Genomic DNA, 20,924 nt, shown 5'->3' with positions numbered 1-20,924 from the left:
CTAACAGAATGCATTTCTATATGCCGTTTCACTGCTGTATGTATTTCTTTGTTGCAGAACAGAGCTGCAAGATTTGAAGACATGCAAATTCCAAAGGGTAGCTGTGTTTTACCTGGCTTCTCCATTCAAAAAGTGCAAATTAAAATGCAAGCAAAATCACATTTCTCACCCCTCCCAATCCTACAAATAAAATCATTCGAAGTTCTGACTAAAGTGTGACACTTACACAATATGAGTGCCATATATATGTGTGAGATAGATAGAGCATACATTTATTTTCTTTAAAAACAAACAAAAACAAAACCCGCCATTTTAGACTACAATCCTGAAAGCACCTCCTGTGGAGTATGTCTTACTGAGCTCAGTTGAACTTGCTTCTCAGTAAGCCTGCATATTAGCAATGGGTAGGACTGGGCGATATCCGGTTTTCAACATCGTGATATATTCCCAGCTAAACATCACAATGTATACCGATATATCATGAGGTCTGAAATAAGGATGGAGCTACATAGAGGCATTGGTTGGCTTCACAGTTTTTCCCACATTGTGATTTTTGTATAACACACACACACGCACCATGATTCGCGCTAGATTGCCAGCCCAAAAGTTATGAAATCAGTTTTGGACACTACAGTGGTACTTTGGTTCTCAAACGCCTTGGTACTCAAACAACTTGGAACCCAAACAGTGCAAACCCAGAAGTAAGTGTTTCAGTTTGCGAACCTCTTTTGGAAGCCGAACGTACTCCGTTTTGAGTGTTACACTTCCGATTTGAATGCCACACTTCTGTTTTGCGTGGCACACTTCTGTTTTGAGTGTTATGCTTCCGTTTTGAGTGTTACACTGAGGTCCGTCTGTTTTTGCTATTTCTTTTGCATTTTTGTTTTTGCACCTCTTTTTTGTTTTGTTTTTGTGACAGTGTGGAACCCAGTTCAGCTACTGATTGATTGATTGATTGATTGATTGTGTGACTGCAGTACATTGTTTATTGCTTTCATTTTATGGATCAATGGTCTCGTTAGAATTTTAGGGTTACCAGATGTCCCTGGTTCCTGGGGACAGTCCTCAGATTTGCAAATCTGTCCCCGGACAAATTCCGTCCCCAGAATGTCCCCAGATTTGCAAATCTGTCCCAGGGAAATGTGGCAGCCCGGAGCCAGCCTGGTAGCGCAGTTGGCTCTGGCTGGCTTCGGGAGCTGCCCGCTGCCACTGGCTACTGCATGAACTGGGGACGTCCGGCAGTACAGATATCCTGCCCCCTTTGTTTTGACAGATCAGGGGAGGCTCGGGCGGGCAGGCGTTGCCCAGTTTTTAAAAAACTCTGCGCATTTATGTTTCACAGGGTGCGAAAGAAGGGCTTTGCACCTTTATACAATATGCATGTGTGCTTGGGCCCAGGGTCTTTTGCCTCACCATCCCCACTACTGACTCCATGTTGCTACTCAGCTTTAAAAAGAAAGAAAGAAAGAAAGAAAGAAAGAAAGAAAGAAAGAAGGATTCATTGAAAAAAAAATCTGGTAACCATACGTTAGATAGCAAAATTCATGTTACATTTCTGTTTTAGGGGTTGTTTTTAAAAGTCTGGAACAGATTAATCAATTTTGCATCACTTTCTATGGGAAACCATGCCTTGGTTTTGGAACGCTTTGGTTTTGGAACAGGCTTCTGGAACGGATTAAGTTTGAGAACCAAGGTACCACTGTATATCAATATATTGTCCAGCCCTAGCAGTGGGGAACCTTTTTCAGCTGCAGGGACACAGTCCCTCCTGGACAGCCCTTCCAGAGTCTGCATGTCTGGGGTAGCTGTGGCCAGCAGCAAAAGTGGGCATGACCAGAGGTGGAGCAGCACAATGGCTCTTACCATCTGGCAACAGGATACATTTCAGGCATGCTTCACACACGCAAGCACATCTCTTCATCTAGGCAAGCAAGAGGCATTGTGGAAGTTCTAGGGCAAAATCCAGCAAGGCAAAAGCACTTAAGGAAGGTGCGGAGCAGTCCCAAGGGCGAGACAGAGGAGATACCTGCAGGGCCACATTTGGCCCAAAGAGCTGAGGCTCCCCCACCCCTGATGCATAGGAATGCATTCTCAGTGCAGATCCAAGTCTGCTCTTTTCAGGTGACCTGGTGAAATAATCTGCAACCCAGGGCCCTAGCACAGGTGTCAACTTTTCATGCACCAGCAAAAGATACGGATTGTCCATGCAGCACCCCTGCATGGAGACGAGGGGAGGCGGACGGGAGAAGGCCAAGCCAGCAGCAGTATATGACAAACGAAGCTCCTGTTCTTCACATGGTGTACATTTTCACTGGCTCACGCAAAGGGCGCAGGAGGCGGTGATGCTCTCGGATCGTCTCGCAAGACTCCTGAGATGGCCAGAGGCAGCAGGTTTCGCAACACATTTGACGGCAGCTCCACTCGGAGCCAGAAGGTGAGGTGTCGGACATCGGGGAGAAGTCAAAATCGGCAACCTGCGTTTCGACAACGGGGAAGACAAAGCCGGTTCCAAGAATGTCTCGGGTGACAAACCAACCCTCCCCGTGAAGGCTTAGAGAAGTTTAAGTATACTTGTAAGGTTGCATTTTTGGAAAACAGCGAGATGCATTCAGTAATGCATCTAATTCTGTGAAGAATTATGTAGGGTGGCGGCTACTGTGCTGGATTCGAAACCTGGGAGACCAGGGTTCAAATCCCCACTCGGCCATGAAGCTCACTGGTGACCTTGGTCCAGTCACTGCCTCTCAGCCTGGCCTGACTCACTGTTGGTGGGGAGTGTTAGGATTCTTGCTCTGTGTTTGCAGTCATGAGATTGTTGTCTATCACATGACGGTGTATGTTTTCATTCCACAGAGTGGGAAGTGACGGAGACAGGATGTTTTGTACTACTGTGCTCCGGAACGTAGGACTATTGTCCTTTGTTCTTTCTCTCTTTGCTCTCTGATGGGAAAGAGGAAGGAGCTAAGTCAGAATGCTCCAAGTGTATTATATGTAAGTAAAAGTAGGTGTGATGGCCTGGGAATCCAATTCAGAGGCTGAACCGGAGGAACCCCAGCCTGCACAGGAGTCTCCGCCTCCAGGGCCGGCTGAACTGGGGCAGGGCCTTGATTCTGAAGCGCCTGCGCCTGTGCCGGATCCTCAGGAGCAGGCACTAGGTGAATCCACTCTGGCTCTGGAGGTGGTTGAGGACTCAGTGCCTACAGGTGAGTCTCCCCCTGGGCCCAGTAACCCTCCAGCCTCTCCTGAGCTGCAGAGGCTCAGGGCAGAGAGGCGGAGGGAACTGGTTTCTCCCAGGAGGAGTGCTCGCCTTAAGGCCAGGAGAGGCGGGTCTCCTGGGGGCCGGGGCCGCCCCTGGCCTCAGAGAAGATAAAGGCCAGTCAGCCCGGTCCCAGGTTGCGGGAGCAACGTCGTTGAAGAGCTGTTTCGGCCAGCATCCAGTCCTGTTTCCCCCAGAGTTCCTGTCCTTGCCCGGCTTCCCTCTGTGGACCCCGCTTCGCCCGAGGAGGACTGTCTGCCGACCCTCGACTCAGGTCCTGGACCTCGCCCCACGGTAACCTCCCCCCTGGACCAGCACAGTAGATTAGTCAAAATGCTGTGCTACTGAGTTCTGTTACCCAAACTGCCAATACTTTGCAGGATCGTAAGTGTGCCAATGTCTGTTGGCATTGGTTGCTGTGACGTTCAGGCTGAAGAAAGCTTTTGAAGCTCCCGACAGACCAGGAGGGAGAGAACATGCCAGTCAGGCATGTGTCTCTGCCAGGGTCCTACATGAGAGTAGGACGATCCTAACGGGGGAACATCCAGGAACATGGGGTGTCAGGACCACAGTATCTAGCAGTGCTCAAGGGTCAGAGTCAGGGGCTGCAGAGTCTCCAGCTATGGAGTCATAGCCAAGAGCCAAGAGCCTGGGACTGATAAACAGCAGCCCATGGGAGCACCCTCTCATGCCTGAGCCAGGACCTTTGAGGGGGTGTTTCCCCAAGCTTGGGAAGCCAAATGCCTCCCAGCGCACATCAGTTGGGTGGCGCATAGCCATAGAAGGCTATGGAGTGGAGGAGGAATGACCTGTCTTCAGGCCAGAGGGTTGGCCCCTTTAAGACACGAAGAGGGTGGGGCCTAGAGGAGGTGGTCTGGGGGGCAGATGCTTTAAAAGGCTCAGTCTCTTCTCAGCCTTTGGAGCTAGCCTGGGGTCATACACAGTGTGACCTGGCTGCCTGCTCTGTGGGATCTGGCCTCGGACCTGAACATGATTCGAGGAATGGAACAGAGTGGCAGGAATCCTGAACAGCTGTGCTCCACAAGGCAACATTTCATTGCAGGCCCCGGTTGTGATGCAAGTAAGATTAAATTCGGTTTGGGTTCCTCGGCCCCCAATGTGAACATAGCAGCCTTTACGGAAGTACCTCCACAAGATCCTTTTGCTGTGTGCTGCTCCGGAACGTCACGTAGGCAGCTAATCCCAGCATGGCTGATAGAAGAGTGATGCAAAGCTGGGTGGATGCCTGGAGAAGAGGAGAAGGAGAGTGCTTAGATTGGAAATCTCACAGGAAACATCTCAACGCCTTTGTACGAATCTAAGGTGTGTGACCACATTTGGGCTTTTATGTCCAGCTCCTGTTGCCACAACTCAAAAAGGAGCAGCGTGGAAATTTTTTTTCCAGCCTGAGGGCCGCATTGCCTTCTGGGAACCTTCTGAGGGCCACGTGCCAGTGGGGGGGCGGGGCCAGATGCCAGAGTGGGTGGAGCAACCTATGCACATTTTACTTTGGTGCAGCAGGGCGAGTTTCCACACACATTCACACGCCCTTCTCTAGCTGCCGTCCAGAGAAGCGTAATCGGAATTCAGTGAGGAATTCCAGGTAGACAAAAATGCTCAGGGTATGAAGCAGGGCTTGTGGTTAGAGTTCTGAGGAGTCAGGTAGAGAGGCATGGAGGCCACATTGGTCCCTGGGCCTGAGGGTTCCTTGCACTCCTGTTGTAGATCTGGGAAAGGTGTAGGAAAGGGGAACCAAAATGGTTGGGTGGTTAGAGCAACTCCCTCCCTAGGAAAGCTTACGGAATTACAGTGGAACCTCGGGTTGTGGACATAATCCATGATGGAGGCACTTCCGCAACCTGCAGCATTCACACCCTGAAGCTCCATGCCTGCGCAGGCATGATTTAGCGCTTCTGCGCGAGAGGCGAAACCCGGAAGTAGCCTATAAGAAAACTTGCGGAAGGGAAGGGCGGAAGTCAATGGCTCTATGGATCATAAAGTAGGATATATGTACCCGTAATATGTAATAAGATTTGATGTTTTTGTTGGTTGGTGTTGGTATTCTTAAATCTCAATAAAAAACATTTTTTTGGGGGGGAAAAGAAACCCGGAAGTAGCCTTTTCCGGTACTTCTGGGTTTCCCGTGGTCCTCAGCCCACAAACATGTAACCTGAAGCGGCCGTAACATGAGGTATGACTGTGGTGGCTTTGTACTTGAGGGGGAAAAAAGGGGAAAGTGTGTGTGTGTGAGAGAGAGAGAGAGGCGGGGAGGGAGGGAGGGAGAGAGAGATAGAGAGGTGTGTGTAGGATTATGCAAGGGGTGGGAGAAGTGGATAAACTTAAGCCCCTTTTCTCATAATATTGGAACCCAATGGGGTCACCCAATTACGCTGATCACTCCTGTGCAGGAGGAGAAAAAGGTGAAGGAATGTAAAGGGCCCAGTCATAATGGAGCAAGGAGAACTGGTGCACACACCAAAACTTATACAGCAGAAAATACTATTTACCATATTTTTCGCCCTATAAGACGCACTTTTCCCCCTCCAAAAATGAAGGGGAAATGTGTGTGCGTCTTATGGGGCGAATGCAGGCTCCTTGGCTTCAGCAATAGCAACGCGAAGCCTCCGAAGCCTGCACTCCGGAGGCTTCGCGTTGCTTCTGCTGAAGCCAGGAGAGTCTGCTCTTTGAGGCTGGCGGTGGGGGAAAGCAGCGCTTCCCCCATCGCCAGCCCCAGAGGATGGGGGGCAGCGGGAAGGCGCGCGAAGCCTTCCTGCTACTCTCCAACCCGGCTTGGAGGCTGGCGGTGGGGAAAGCAGGCTTTTCCCCAAGGAGGGAGAAGGGACGGACTGGCGGAGTCCGTCCCTTCTCCCTCCTGTGGGCTTTTGCGGGAGATGGGGGAATTCCCCCACCTCCCGCAAAAGCAGGCAAAAGCCGTGCACTCTTTAAAGCGGCTGTGTAGCTTCTGCTGGCTTTTCTAGGAGGTGGGGGAATTCCCCCACCTCGCAGAAAAGCCGGCAAGAGCCGCGCAGCCTTTAAAGAGCGCGCAGCTCTTGGGGGCTTTTCCCCAAGGAGGGAGAAGGGACTGACTGGCCATTTCAGTCCCTTCTCCCTCCTGGTCGAAAAGCCCGCAGGAGTCACGTGCGGCTCCCGTGGGCTTTTGCGGGAGGTGGGGGAATTACGCCACCTCCCGCAAAAGCAGGAAGAAGGTCTTGGAGTAGTGCACAGGCTGCGTGCAGCCTGTCCGCTGCTCCCAGAGCTGCGGGGGGGGGGGATCATATTTTTTCCCTTGATTTCCCCCCCTGAAAACTCGGTGCGTCCTATGGGCCGGTGCGTCCTATAGGGCGAAAAATACGGTATAATCTATTGGACTCCCTATCTAATGTAGCTCTTTGTTGGAGATGTGTAATATGGACAATGCTTCCTTGAAACACATGCTTTTACTGTGTCCCACACTAAGTTTGGGGAGAAGGTGCTGCTCAACAGAAGCAAGACACTACAGGAAAATTTAAGATTTTCAGAAGTGAATAGGCTCTTGAACTATATACCCATTGTATGGAAACTGACAACAATTGACAGCGAAAATGGGTTCTAGGCACCCTAATGGTGGCCAAGAGACTTTTTATAAATGAAATTCTCCTAATATATGTGTGTGTGTGTGTGTGTACACACACACACACACACACACACACACACACACATATATGTGCTTTCCAACTGTGGAGTAGCTTTTCTCCTAACTCTCACCTGACGGCCTCACTTGAATCTCCTGGTACGACTGCAACATGTTGACCCCATTCTCCACTCGCACGCTAAGGCAGTACTGCCCAGCATCCTTGAAGACGTGGCTCAGATTGTAGTGCGTAGCGTTCATCGCCACCAGGTGGCAGTGGTCCCTGTCGAGCGGAACGCATTCGGTCTTGATTAACCAGCAGAAGTGGAGAGGCAGGCTGGGAAGAAAGAAGGACAAAAGCTCTATTCTGCTTTAGGTGGCTGGCGCTGAATTTTCTGAGTGCCAACTCAGAATCAAGCTGAAATGGGACTTTATCCCAGGTAGGGATAAAGGATAAATTTCTTTTTTTTTTTTTTTTTTTTTTTAAATATTTATTTATACAACAAGAAAAAACAAGAAAACACACACACAAAAAACCCCCCCCCACAAGTATCAAATTACACACAAATTACAAAAATAACCATAGACGCGTAATTTTCTTGACAAACAATAAAACATCTATTGGTCTTAACACTAAAGACCCAACTTCCCGTCTATTCCATATTTCAAGTTCAAATTACTTATTGCCAATACACATTTTTTTTCATAATTAAACTTATTCTCAATAAATCTAATTTCTTCTCTCTACCTAGCAACTATTACTGAAGTTCCTCGAATGCTGCAACAGAATTTAAACTACTATATTTGTTTTTCAGATATTCTTTGAAAACCTCCCATTTAGAAACAAATTCCTGTTTGGATTTATTCTTTATTTTTTCTGATAAACCATCTAATTCGGCATATTCTGTCAGCTTTTGGATCCAATCTTGTATAGAGGGGATTTCATTACTCTTCCATTTTGCTGCGATCAAAACTCTTGCTGCCGCCGTCGCATATAAAAAGATACCCTTCCTCTTTTGTGGAATATCCAAATCTGTTATTCCCAGGAGGTAGGCCTCTGGTTTTTTATTGAATGAGATCTTTAGAATTTTTTGCAGTTCTGCGTGTATACTCTCCCAGAATACCTGTATTTTCCTACATGTCCACCACATATGGTAGAATGTTCCTGAGTCTCCGCATCTCCAACAATTGCTTGACACATTTTTATACATTTTTGAGAGTTTCCATGGTGTTAGATACCATCGATGTTGCATTTTTTGAAAGTTCTCTCTAATCGTGTAACAATTTGTGAATTTCCAGTTGATCTTCCATAAATTTTCCCATTGGGCCATGGTTATTGAATGGCCAAAATGGGACTTTATCCCAGGTAGGGATAAAGGATAAATTTCATTCCGCTCCCATTTCAAGACAAGCCTACCAAACGGGGAGTTTCCAAAACAACGCGTGAACCGAAACACTGGGATCTTTTGACATGTGCTGACTCGATTTTCCAATGCAGCACTCCAGCCAAGTAAAATGTGTACAAAAATGTACACACTAGGGTGGAGTATGCATTTTAATGTGTACATTAGTGGAAAATGTGCATATTATTATTATTATTATTATTATTATTTCTTATTAATTGAATTTATATACTGCCCTATACCCGGAGGTCTCAGGCTAGTTCACAGAAAAGATCACAATATATAAAATCAAAATAAAAACAATAACCTAAATAACAACCCCCTCCCAAATAGCCACATTTTAAAAGAGTATAGGATGTCAATCAGGTCAACCAAAGGCCTGGTTAAAAAGGAACATTTTTGCCTGGTACCTAAAGGTGTACAATGAAGACGCCAGGTGAACTTCCCTGGGAAGGGCATTCCACAGATGGGGAGCCACTACAGAGAAGGCCCCGTTCTCGTGTTGCCACCCTCCGGACCTCTCAAGGAGGGGGCACATGAAGGAGGGCGTCAGAAGATGATCCCACCTGGTTGGCCACTGTGAGAACAGGATCCTGGACCAGATGGGCCATTGGCTTGTTCCAGCAGAGCTCTTGTTATGTTCCCCTACGCACACATTCTACTACGTATTTTCTTGCCTCTGCCAAAGCAGAAGCGTGACAACCTGGCTGGCAGTGCAAATGGATAAGAGAGCCAAAAACAGCCGCCGCTCCAGATTCATTAGCTCAGCGACTGTTTTGAGAGATGATGTGGCAGATATTGGCCGGCAATGTGACTGTTGTGTCTTGAAGAAGAGTCAACAACAGACCTTTGTCCTGCTGCGTTTCGGGACAGATTCCTGCTCTTTGGACCTCCGTACAGACAACAAACACCAGCTACCTCATCCTTCAGAGGTTAGCTGCTTGCTTCTCCCTGCTGCCCGGGGCTTAGTCTACCCAGTGATATCAATGCACTTGGCCGTGTTTACTTCTGATCTAATAATCCCTTGATTTCATAGAGCTGAAAGGGACCTCTGAGGGCCATCCAGTCCAACCCCCTTGCAATGCAAGAATCTCAGCTAAAGAATCCATGACAAATGGCCATGCAACCTCTGCTTAATAACCTCCAAGGACGGAGAGCCCACCACCTCTCGAGGGAGACTGTTCCATTCTCGGACAGCTCTAATTCTCAGAAAGTTCATCCTGGTGTTTAGTCAGAACCCCCATTGTTCTACCCGGACACTGAGGGCCTTCTGGCGGTTCCCTCACTGCGAGAAGCCAAGTTACAGGGAACCAGGCAGAGGGCCTTCTCGGTAGTGGCACCTGCCCTGTGGAACGCCCTCCCACCAGATGTCAACGAGAACAACTACCAGACTTTTAGAAGACATCTGAAGGCAGCCCTGTTTAGGGAAGCTTTTAATGTTTGATGCATTACTGTATTTTAATATTTTGTTGGAAGCAGCCCAGAGTGGCTGGGGAAGCCCAGCCAGATGGGCGGGGTATAAATAACCAATTATTACAGTGGTGCCTTGCAAGACGAAATTAATCTGTTCCGCGAGTCTCTTTGTCTAGCGGTTTTTTCATCTTGCAAAGCAAGCCCATTGACGGCTTAGCGGCTTAGCGCTATTAGCGGCTTTTAGCAGCTTATCGGCTTATCGGATAAGCGGCTTAGCGGCTTAGAAAAAGGGGTGGGGAAAGGGGGGAAAAAACGCAGGAACTCGCAAGACATTTTCGTCTTGCAAAGCAAGCCCATAGGGAAATTCGTTTTGCGAAGCGCCTCCAAAACGGAAAACCCTTTCGTCTAGCGGGTTTTCCATCTTGCGAGGCATTCGTCTTGCGGGGCACCACTGTATTATTATAGTTGGAAACTCCTTTCTTGTAACTTGAATCCTTGGGTCCAGGCACCAAATCCAGCCTCCCAAGACTTTCTGTCTGGTGCTTGGGATGCTCCTCAAACCAGAGAATTCCTTAAGAGACAAGTGATAGACATTTCAGCTCCTGTTTCCTATGCCTTCAGAAGGTGCCTGTTGTCCTAGGAAACCCCAAAGGAGAATGCAAATAGCAGATCAGAAGGGAAAGTAGAATGATTGATATAGGTGTTTCTGGCTGCTTACCTGCCTTGGATATGCAGCGATAAATTTAAGTTTTCCATCACATGAGCCTCTGTGGATCCGACAATGTTAATACCCCTGACAGCATCTGAGGTAGAGAGGTTAAGAACCGTAAGTTTGTGCTTTGAAGGAAGAGCATTCGGTGCTGGTCTTAATGTAATTAGTATTTTGGGCGAATCTGAGAGGGATAACATTGGAAGCACAACAGCGGGGATCATTCGGTTGGCAACTTAAGGGTTAATCCTGTTGCCAACAGAATTTGGTTTAAGCTGTGCACAGCCACCTATGCACAACCCGTATATCTGCAAACAAATGCAAATACTCCAAAATGTGCCACAGACCTCCTTACAAAGGGAACCCAACCTCCCTGCTCAGCAAAGTGAGCACAGTTAAGCATGTGCAAAGTGCTTTTCTCACATCTCAACCAGATCCTCACAGCTGAGATGAGGGGAAGAATGCCCAGGCTAAAGAATGTTTTTTTTCCTTCCCGGTGGGCCTGAGCTTAGACACGCTTTATATTAGCGATGGGCAGAGATAACTGGAATCCAGCAAGCGAGAACATCTGAGGCCAGTTTGGGAAGGACAACACACAAACATTGTGTCTTTCAATCTCTGCCAAGCTAGACTGGTGACAGGGAGCGGCCGCCGAGACCATATAACACTGGTCCTGAAAGACCTACATTGGCTCCCAGTACATTTCCGAGCACAATTCAAAGTGTTGGTGCTGACCTTGAAAGCCCTAAACGGCCTTGGCCCAGTATACCTGAAGGAGCATCTCCACCCACATCGTTCAGCCTGGACACTGAGGTCCAGCTCCGAGGGCCTTCTTGCAGTTCCCTCCTTGTGAGAAGTGAGGTTCCAGGGAACCAGGCAGAGGGCCTTCTCGGTAGTGGCGCCCGCCCTGTGGAACAGCCTCCCACCAGATGTCAAGGAAATAAACAATCTGACTTTTAGAAGACATCTGAAGGCAGCCCTGTTTAGGGAAGTTTTAAATGTTTGATCTTCTATCGTGTTTTTATTGTTCTGTTGGGAGCTGCCCAGAGTGGCTGGCGAAACCCAGCCAGATGGGCGGGGTATAAATAAAAAAATATGATGGTGATGATTTCTGAACCAACCCGGCATTACACTGAATGCTGCAGACTGTTCCTGTTGCATAGCCTACTCAAGAGTCTGTAGCTGCCCTGCCAATTTCAGGCTGCCCTCGGCCAGCTCCTCTTGTCTGACCTCTTACAACAGTGGTCCTACCTGCCGACTTCCTCCTCTGCCTCAGTGTCGCCCTGGTAGAACTCCGCAGGGAGGAGGGGGATGGGGACAAAAATAGAATTTGTTGGCTCTGGCTCTGTTCACTGCTGGTTTCCCTGCCTTTTGTGCTGCCAATCCCAAGAGGCATCAGTGATCACTGATCTGTAGGAAAGGAGACCAAACTGACTTGGGTGGTGTTTGTGTGTGGATCAGATTTCCTGAACTTGTGTTCCTCACAGACCAAAAGGGATGCTGAGCATAGCACTAGGCTGTGCCTAGCTTTTCCCTGCCATTACCCATCAATTCCAACGCAGCAGAAAAATGCCCTGTTTTCTGGACCATCTTTCTTTGTTGCTCCATCCTGCTCCCATCTTGTCTCCATTCTGCTGCCACCTCCAGGTGCACGGTGCAAACCCCAACAGTAGGGTAATTGTGGTAGACGGTGGGGTATTCTGTTGTCATCTCGGTTCTGCAGGTGATGGGGAAACAGTGGAAATCAATTGTGTTTGTGTAGGCATATTATTTGATGGTTTCATTCATGAATTGCTTCCTATGCATCTTTAACATCTGCGTAAGAAGAGACTATGCACCATCTGGACTGTTGCATGGATTCAGTGGTGGACTGGATCAGAGCCAATAAACTGTGTTTGAACCCTAAGGATAAGAGATGAGCCTCCTGGATCAGGCCAATAACTTATCCAGCATCCTTTTCTCCCAGTGGCCAACCTGTGAGAAACCCTCAAGCAGGATCTGAACATACAAGGACCCTCCCATCCTCTGGCCTCCAGCAGCTGGTATTCAGAAGCATTAGGGTCCCTAGCTGTGGAGGCTGAGCATAGCCAGCATGGCTAGTGGTCAAAGGCACTGTGGTTGAGTGGCTTTTATGTCAAAGAAATTGGCCAGCCATCTATTCTAGACATGTTCCAACCCCTCTGAAATGAAGATCTAGGGCTAGGACTGGGAGATATATCAATATATCATTCAAAACTGTTTTGAAGTCCATATGTACTGTGCTATTGGTTTCATAATTTTTGACCTGGCAATATATTGCGTATCATGATGTATGTGTGTGCTATGCAAAAATCACGATACAGGAAAAACCGTGAAGCCAGCCAAAGCCTCTTCATAGCTGTATTCTTATTTCAGATATCGTGATATATCAGTATAACATAATGTTTAGCTGGTGATATATTGCAATGTTGAAAACCAGATATCAGTTACGACTGTTCTTTGCTAGGGATAGTCTAGTCACAGTGATTCATGCCTGGTAACCTCAATTCTCCATAACTGCAATGCAATGCTCTATGTGTGGTTATCATTCAGCGTGATCTCAGAGGTCCACCTGTTGGGAAATGATGTTTGTGGTGGTGGGGGGGGGTCTGTTGGTAAGGATATATTAGTACGGGCATATAAATAATGGTCTCTGCTAAAATCTGTATAAATAAAGGGAGGGAAAGAAAAAATAGGGACATACCCATCTCCAAAATCCCATTTGTAAGTGAATGAAGCTGACTCGAAATAATTACTTGGGTCATGAAGTAAGAATGATACCCGGGTCAGGGCGCCTGTTGGAGATCGGGAGTCAAGTTTGTCAAATACCTCATGGTCCTCTGTTTGGGTAATGGACAAATTCCCTACTATAAACTCTGTTGGGGGGAAAAATACAAAGAATATTATTTAGTCATCTGAAGCTCTCTCAAAGACCTTCCCATCTAATGAGAAAATCTCTCGTTTACTCTTTTTGAGGATAGGCAAATACTGGGATTTCCCCAGCTTTGATCAAGTTTAATTGGTACATGGTATCAACTAAAACTTTAAGTTGCTCATCAGGGGGAAGTACATTTTAATGGAGCAAAAAAATAAAAAAGAGCATTGGCTGAGACTAAAAAGTTGGCAGAATGGAAGCCAACCGCAATAAGTAGCTGCACAGACCCGTTCTATCTCTCTGTCCACCCTTCCTCTTAGAAAGGAAGGAATATAAGAGGACTTCCTGTTCCAGCTGAGCGTTGCTTATCCAACAGCGTCATCCTTAGCTTGGCTGTGTCTCCAAACTTGGCTATGCAGTATTTTAGTCCTGACTTATGGCTTGCTGCTTCTTTGTTCACCCTGTGGTTCTTGTGCGGTCTTTACCACTGGTTGGTCCCATGATCCCTGGCTCAGCCCAGCCAAGGCCTGGCAATGGCAGAGGACTCTCATCAATTATGTGGGTGAGCAACAGAGATGAGCTTTGGAGTTGTATTGAGAAAGTATTTTTTGTGAAAAGGCAATGGTCACAGGGGAAGGCTGTCCCAGAGCCAGGAAGGACTGGGAGGTGTCTGAGAAGTGATGAGCCTAGGAGAACCAGCACTGCAAAGTTCTTGGATGTACTGGGAGTTCAACATGGCCAGTGGCTTCCCAGATCCAGCCACTGCCATCAAGGAAACCCTAGTCAGGTGAGTCATGGACAGGTAGCCAAGGTCACAGGCAAGGGTGGAGAGTCCACCACAGATATTGCCTCCCTTCAACCTAGAGGTGGCCCTGTAGGAGATCTTCAGAAGCACTGTATGAGACCCCCTTCTCTTACATAATAAAATATGCACATTTTACCTGACACCTCTAACACCGTTAGGTTTCTTGCAATGGTCTGACAGAGCCAGCAGTCTGTGTGCGTCACCTGAACGGAAACAGGAAAGACTCCAGGAAATGGGCTGGTCACTATAATTGTGGAGTGCGCGCCATGCTCGGAGCTCTCTACCAAAGTCAAAGGGGCATAAACCCAGCTGAAATGGTACTTCCAGTCACTAACGGGTGAGTTGCCTCCATCCTTCATACGCAACGTGGAATGAATCGTAGCCTGTGCTTCTGTCGTGATGGGGCCGTCATTGGTAATGTCCAAGTCATACAGGACTGAAGAAATAAAATCAATGTATACGATTTGAGAAATTCACAGTGCAATCCTAACCATACTGACTTAGAAGTAAATTTAAGCCCTGTTGAATTCAGTGGGATCCCAGGTAAGACTATTGCTATGGCAATAACAAAGCGAGGACCACTATCTGTTTTCATTTCCTAGGACCTAGGCACACCATAGAGGAGCTCATAGTTGCTGTGGTCCCCTGTGGCTCAGATGCACAGCTCATATCTACAAGGAGCTGTGTACTCAGCATTGCGGGCCCAGTTTTGCAAAACTTCCGCCCTGCAGCAAACAAATAGGACCCTTCCCTGTTGAACTCCCAGGGCTTGGGGAAGGCTTTATGATTATTATTATTTCAGCAGGAATTTGAAGTTTTTCTTTCTCCTAGTTTTACTCTTACTTTTAAGCGAATTTTATGATGCATGCTTTATCCCTACTGAATGCTGCTTATGCAATATGGCATTAAGCTGTGCATATACTGCGGTCATACCTTGGTTCTCGAACGCCTTGGTACTTGGGACGTTTTGGCTCCCGAACGCCAAAAACCAGGAAGTAAGCGTTCTGGTTTTCAAACGTTTTTCGGAAGCTGAACATCCAACACAGCTTCTGCTGAAGTGCAAGAAGCTCCTGCAGCTAATCAGAAGCTGCGCCTTGGTTTTCGAATGGTTTCAGGAGTCGAACGGACTCCAGGAATGGATTAAGTTCAAGAACCAAGGTTCCACTGTATTTAAATAAATGAATGGTAGATTTTTCTTCTGACCCCAAAATATTTTCTGGGCAGGTGACAACTTGAGAATGAGCAACACTGGTTAGACATTAGTCGGATGGATTCATCTTGCTTTAAAACTGCAAATGATAAATGCGACTTACAGTACTTCGAGCCTGGTGTTAATTTTGTGTTGATACTGATCTGGACATCTGGAGCGCTTTTATTAACTTAGATGTTAACCTTAAGACATATGTGCTGATGACTATTTTACCTGTAATGTGAATGAATGGTGGGGTTTTTTTTTTGGTTGCTATGGATATTATTTCTATATTATTTCTGTTTTTTATTGCCTTTAATTCTCCCCCCCCCTTTCTGCCTTCCTTTTCTTTGTTAAATGTTAATAATAAAAAATGATAAATGTGATCCTTGAGCTTACAAGACCTTCCACAAAATGTTCTTCTGGAGACCAGCAGGCCAGTTCTTTGACTCAGCAGCAGTGGCGTAGCGTGGGGGGTGCAGGGGGGGCCGGCCGCACCGAGCACAACATCTGGGGGGAGCACGCTTGCCACTTCCGGAGTCGCTGAAGAGCCTCGGGCGCAGGCTGTAGCAGAGCCCCATGTCTCGCGGAACCGACGAGCTGTGCGCGCGTCCGGGCTGAAGGCGTCCAGCAGGCAGCGGCTCTCAGCCCTCGCCGTGGTCCCCGCGCGTCAGGGCCGCAGAGGGCGCACCAGGCAGCCCCTCCTCACAGCCCCGCCACCGCCACCGCTGCTGCAGCTGCTGGGCCATGTTGCATTTTCCTCGCCTCTCTGCCCTCCTCCTCCGGGCAAGCGGCATCGTTTGGGCGGCAGCGCCAGCGGCAACTCGCCTCAGATCACCTGACATGGACCCGCCGCCACCGCCGTGGCTACCTTACCGTAAATACCCCAGCCCAGGCAACAGCAAGAAGAAGCTGGCAGCGGCGGCAGGTTAGCGGTTAGGGGCGCAAATTACTTGCCTTGCCCCGGGTGCTGACAACCCACGCTACGCCGCTGCTCAGCAGAGTTTTCTCTCTCACCTAAGGAGAAATACACTGTACCACATTGCCTGGATTCCTAATGTTCCTTTACCCTGCCATAACTGATGACAAATGTTAACACACCAGTGTGATGAACAAATCCAGGAGTGTGATAAATCGCAAGCTATTTAAAGCCAGCTCTTCGAGAAACTGTACTTTCTCCTGCCACTTGATTCCAAACCTTGGAGGGTAAAAAATGGGCAGGGAACGTAACATATTGGTATATGGTATATGGATGATTTTTGTTGATTTTATTATTACCGTATTTTTCTGTGTATAACACACCCCTGTATATAATACACCCACTTTTTTGGGGGGGGACACTCCAAATTAAGAAAATGGGGGGGGGATACACTATCCATGTATAAGACGCCCCCAATTTTTAACATAACTTTAAAAAAATAATAATCCTAGTCTTATACACGGGAAAGTACGGTATATTTTTTATACTGCCTTGACATAGTTTGAAGATGGGAATTATAATATCTACATGGTGCCTAGGGAACAACTTGCACCTTAATATCAGCAAGACAAAGGAGATGGTGTTGGACTTTCGGAGGAAGAGAGGAGAACTAGCCCCACTGTACATCAGGGAGGGCTGTGTGGAGAGAGTCTCTTCCTTTAAATTCCTAGGAGTTTATCTCAGTGAAGACCTTACTTGGAAAATCAATACAACCCAGGTGGTTAAGAAAGCCCAACAGAGACTCCATCTCCTCAGAGTATTGTGGAAGAACAATGTCAATCAACATCTGATGATCTCCTTCTACCGGTCCACAATAGAAAGTGTCCTTTCATACAGCATCACGGTGTGGTACGCTGTTTTGACATCAACTGATAGGAAGTGCCCACAGAGGGTGGTGAATACAGCACAATATATTATGGGCTGTCCCGTGAATCCGCTGGATGAAATAGCAGAAGAAAGTTGCCTCAGGAGAGTGAGGAAAATTCTCAGGGATGATTCACACCCTGGCTGGCACTTTCTGGATCTCCTGCCCTTGGGCAGAAGATATAGAAGCATGATTAGTCTCACCAACAGGGTAAAGAACAGCTTCTATCCATGGGCTGTTAGGCTGCTGAATGAAAAGATAACAACAGAGAAATTGACTTTTGGGTTTGGTGAGTGTGCGTCAGTAAACGAGGGGAATTAAGACTAAGAGAGCTGAGTGGGGGGTGCTTGTGTAATCTCGCTGTATACAAGTTGTACAAGTGTCAATAAAGTATTTCAATTTCAATAAACACATGAATAAATAAAATGAATATTGGACCACTATTTCCCCTGTCCTCTGTGCATCGGAGGCAGGGCACACATTTTCCAGCCTGAGGGCCACATTCCCCCATACATAACCATGTGGGTGCCACACGTCAATGGTGGACGGGGCCAGATGCCAACATGGGCAGAGCAAATTGATGTGATAGTCACCTTCGTACAATAGATTACATACCAGCCATGCAAAAGCCAGAGGTGTGTTCTCTCTCTCTCTCTCTCTCTCTCTCTCTCTCTCTCTCACACACACACACACACACACACAAACACACAACCTCTCTTTGGCTTCCTTCCAGGCAAGAGAGAGCCACCACAATTCACGGACACAGTCCAGCCAGGTGAAAACATTCAAGGGTGTGGGACCTGTCGGAGTGGGTGTAGCCCATGAAGAATTCCAAGGGCCACAGAGAGAGGCTTCAAGGGCCGTATTTGACCCCAGAGCTTTATCAGAGCAATATCCTGCTGGCCTTAATAGTGATGACTTTGGAAAAGAAACGCAACATCTGCCCTCTGTACGTAAAGCAAATTTTGCAACTGTAGAGTTAGAGCCATTAGATCTGTTCAGCGTGTTAACCGAGTACGGACTTGGTGACCGGGCTGTTTCCAAATGTTTGCCTTAGCTTAAGAATACTATTAACAATTCCAGCAGCAGCAGCAGCAGCTTCTGGAAAGAGGTCATTTAACAAAAAGCAAGCTAATAAAGAGTTACAATCAGGAACATCTTGTGGATTTGGCCGGGCTACTGAACCAAACAAACATTGCCAGGACAATCAATTTTCACGTGGTGACTGGAAATTTTTTCCACAAAAGGCCAGAAAAGCATTTTTTAAAAAGTAAATAGTAAGTTTATCTACCTTTCTAAAACTAATACTAATGTCTTCTCATGGCCTGATCTGCATTGAAATATAAAATAACGTTCCAATGTGAATACTTTCTCCTCATCTGTATTGCGCGTAAACAAAGATGTTCAAATCAAACGTTCAAAATTCCTCTCAGAGGCCCTGTCCCTAGGATTAAAGTTTCTGATGTAGAACTGTTGTTTTTCGCTCTTTACCCCAATGGGGGAATGTCCTCGGTGAGAGAAACTCCTGCCACACCTTCTTCCATCTTGCACAGAAGCAGACCATAGAGCCATCAACCCCAGAGCTGCGAAAAGCCAGCTGTTCCTCCAGACAGTCACTGTTCACCAACTCGGGTGCCATTTATCATCTTTTAACCCCACCGGACCCTGAGATGTAAGGCAATTCTTGCCTGCCCTTCTTCTAGAGGTCTGGAATATAATTGAAATGAACAGTGCAATGTGGAACGCTAGATTTAAATGCAGCCCCTTGAATGCCAGCCAACACACCTTGATAATTATAGCCATGCTCTTGTGCTGGGATGCTGGCAGAATAAAATCTCCAGTGCATGTTTGCATCCCAGGGTTTACAAATCCCATTGCTTCCCTTAGACATAGAGAGCTGACCAGTCTTACCTGATGCTGATCTGACATGGCAAAGGAGCAGCACACTGCAAACTACCTTGGCGAGGCTCAGAGAGGCAAGTGTCTGGGCCATTTAGAAAACAGCTTCCAAAGGAAATGTCATCGGCTTGGCTCCGGCAATTGCTTAGCTCCAGCAATCAGGCTTCATCTTCAATTGTGCTACTCTTGCCTTAAGGAGGAGACGGCCAAGAATCAATGGCAAGTGCTGCCCCCTAAGGGCAAGCTGGTTGTACTGCACCTTGCACATTGTTCCTGCGCTGCAGATGCGGGTCACATCCTATCCCTGCAGAAATGTTATTCCTAGGTTTGTTTGTTTTTGTTTTAGATTAAAAGCAAAACAAATATATTATACAGAAACGGCAACCCCAAGAATATTGTGGCTGGGGAAAACTGCTGTTCTTTCTTTCTTTCTTTTAAATAAATTATGTTTATTGAGTTTTAGAGGGACGCAGGTGGTGCTGTGGGTTAAACCACAGAGCCTGGGACTTGCCAATCAGAAGGTCGGCGGTTCGAATCCCTGCAACAGGGTGAGGTCCCGTTGCTCTGTCCCTGCTCCTGCCAACCTAGCAGTTTGAAAGCATGTCAAAGTGCAAGTAGATAAATAGGTACCACTCTGGCGGGAAGGTAAACGGCGTTTCCGTGCACTGCTCTGGTTCGCCAGAAGCGGCTTAGTCATGCTGGCCACATGACCCGGAAGCTGTACGCCGGCTCCCTCGGCCAATAAAGCGGGATGAGCGCCGCAACCCCAGAGTCGGCCACGACTGGACCTAAAGTAAAGGACCTTTACCTTTACTTTATTGAGTTTTAGAGAACATACAGGAAGCACAGAAGATAGGCAAAATCTGAAATCAACAGATTCACCTGTCCCTAAAATTAGGGGTAGGAAGGAGGAGGAATGAAAAACTGGATGGCAAAGGCGATGGAATGGAAGAGGGCAGGGCTGACTGAGTAGAACATTGAACTGCTCCGCTACACTGCAACATTTTGTTGCAGGTCACGTCTTTATTTCCAGTATGATGCAGAATGCAGGTTGCTAGCACTCCATCTTTAGGAAATGAACTAAATACCAAACATTCAAGAATAAAAAAATTCACATTCCTATACATATTCCTTTTCTAATTGATTTTGGTTTTTAAGTTGTAGCATCCTTCTGTATTTTTTTCATTTATTCTGCCACACAAGGACCTTATTTGATACAATTATGAATGATGACTAAATATGAAAGTTAAATAATATTCTAATGCTTTAGGACAGATGTTTTGGATTACCCATCAGCCCCAGCCAGCCAGTCAGATTTGCAGTCCTGCTCTGGATTGCCGAAAGTGTCACATACAGTAGCTTTACAGTCATCCACACAACAACCCTGTAAGGCTTGTCAATATTAATATCTCCACATCACAGGTGTTAGATTGAGGGTGACTGAGCATGGCGTGCCTAAAACGATCTGATTCAAGGAAAGCAGTGAAATTAAAATTTATTGTACTGTAGAATTATAATCTCTCCTCTTCCTTTCTCCATGTATCGCTAGTGTCATATACACATCTACTTAGAAGTATGGCATATTGAATTCAGTAGGGCTTACTGCTCAGTACAAGATGTTAGGATTGCAGCCTTACTTTTATTGAAAATTAAGGAACTAATAACATTATTGCTTGTGGCAGCTGGACAACTGATTGCACAAAACTGGAAAAATTGAGGGTATTTACAACTTTCCATACGGAGACAAAATGTATGGACAGTGGCGACAATAATAGAGAAATTTAGAAAATATATGTAAGCTCCAAATGGAACTCAAGACTCCCAACAATTGTATGGAATTATGGTTTCCTGTCTGACAATCTATAAAACTGGCATCTTTCATCTACGCATGGACCATAGTTAT

General features: G+C 46.9%; 1 protein-coding gene across 1 annotated transcript; it reads right to left on the bottom strand.

The window, feature by feature from the left end:
- Positions 1 to 245: 245 nt before the first annotated feature.
- TMEM130 (transmembrane protein 130) lies at positions 246 to 19,326 on the bottom strand. Its single transcript, XM_081840586.1, is given in 9 exon segments — positions 246 to 2,474; positions 4,404 to 4,488; positions 4,490 to 4,502; positions 7,001 to 7,203; positions 10,401 to 10,485; positions 11,936 to 12,108; positions 13,114 to 13,285; positions 14,226 to 14,525; positions 19,034 to 19,326. Coding segments are annotated over 9 exon segments (1,296 nt in total). The 5' UTR covers positions 19,116 to 19,326; the 3' UTR covers positions 246 to 2,291.
- Between the last annotated feature and the right edge of the window lie 1,598 nt (positions 19,327 to 20,924).

This window comes from Podarcis erhardii (genome assembly GCF_964252035.2).
Source record: "Podarcis erhardii genome assembly, chromosome: 14".
NCBI classification, from domain to species: Eukaryota; Metazoa; Chordata; class Lepidosauria; order Squamata; family Lacertidae; genus Podarcis; species Podarcis erhardii.
This window is presented reverse-complemented; position numbering and strand designations above follow the sequence as displayed.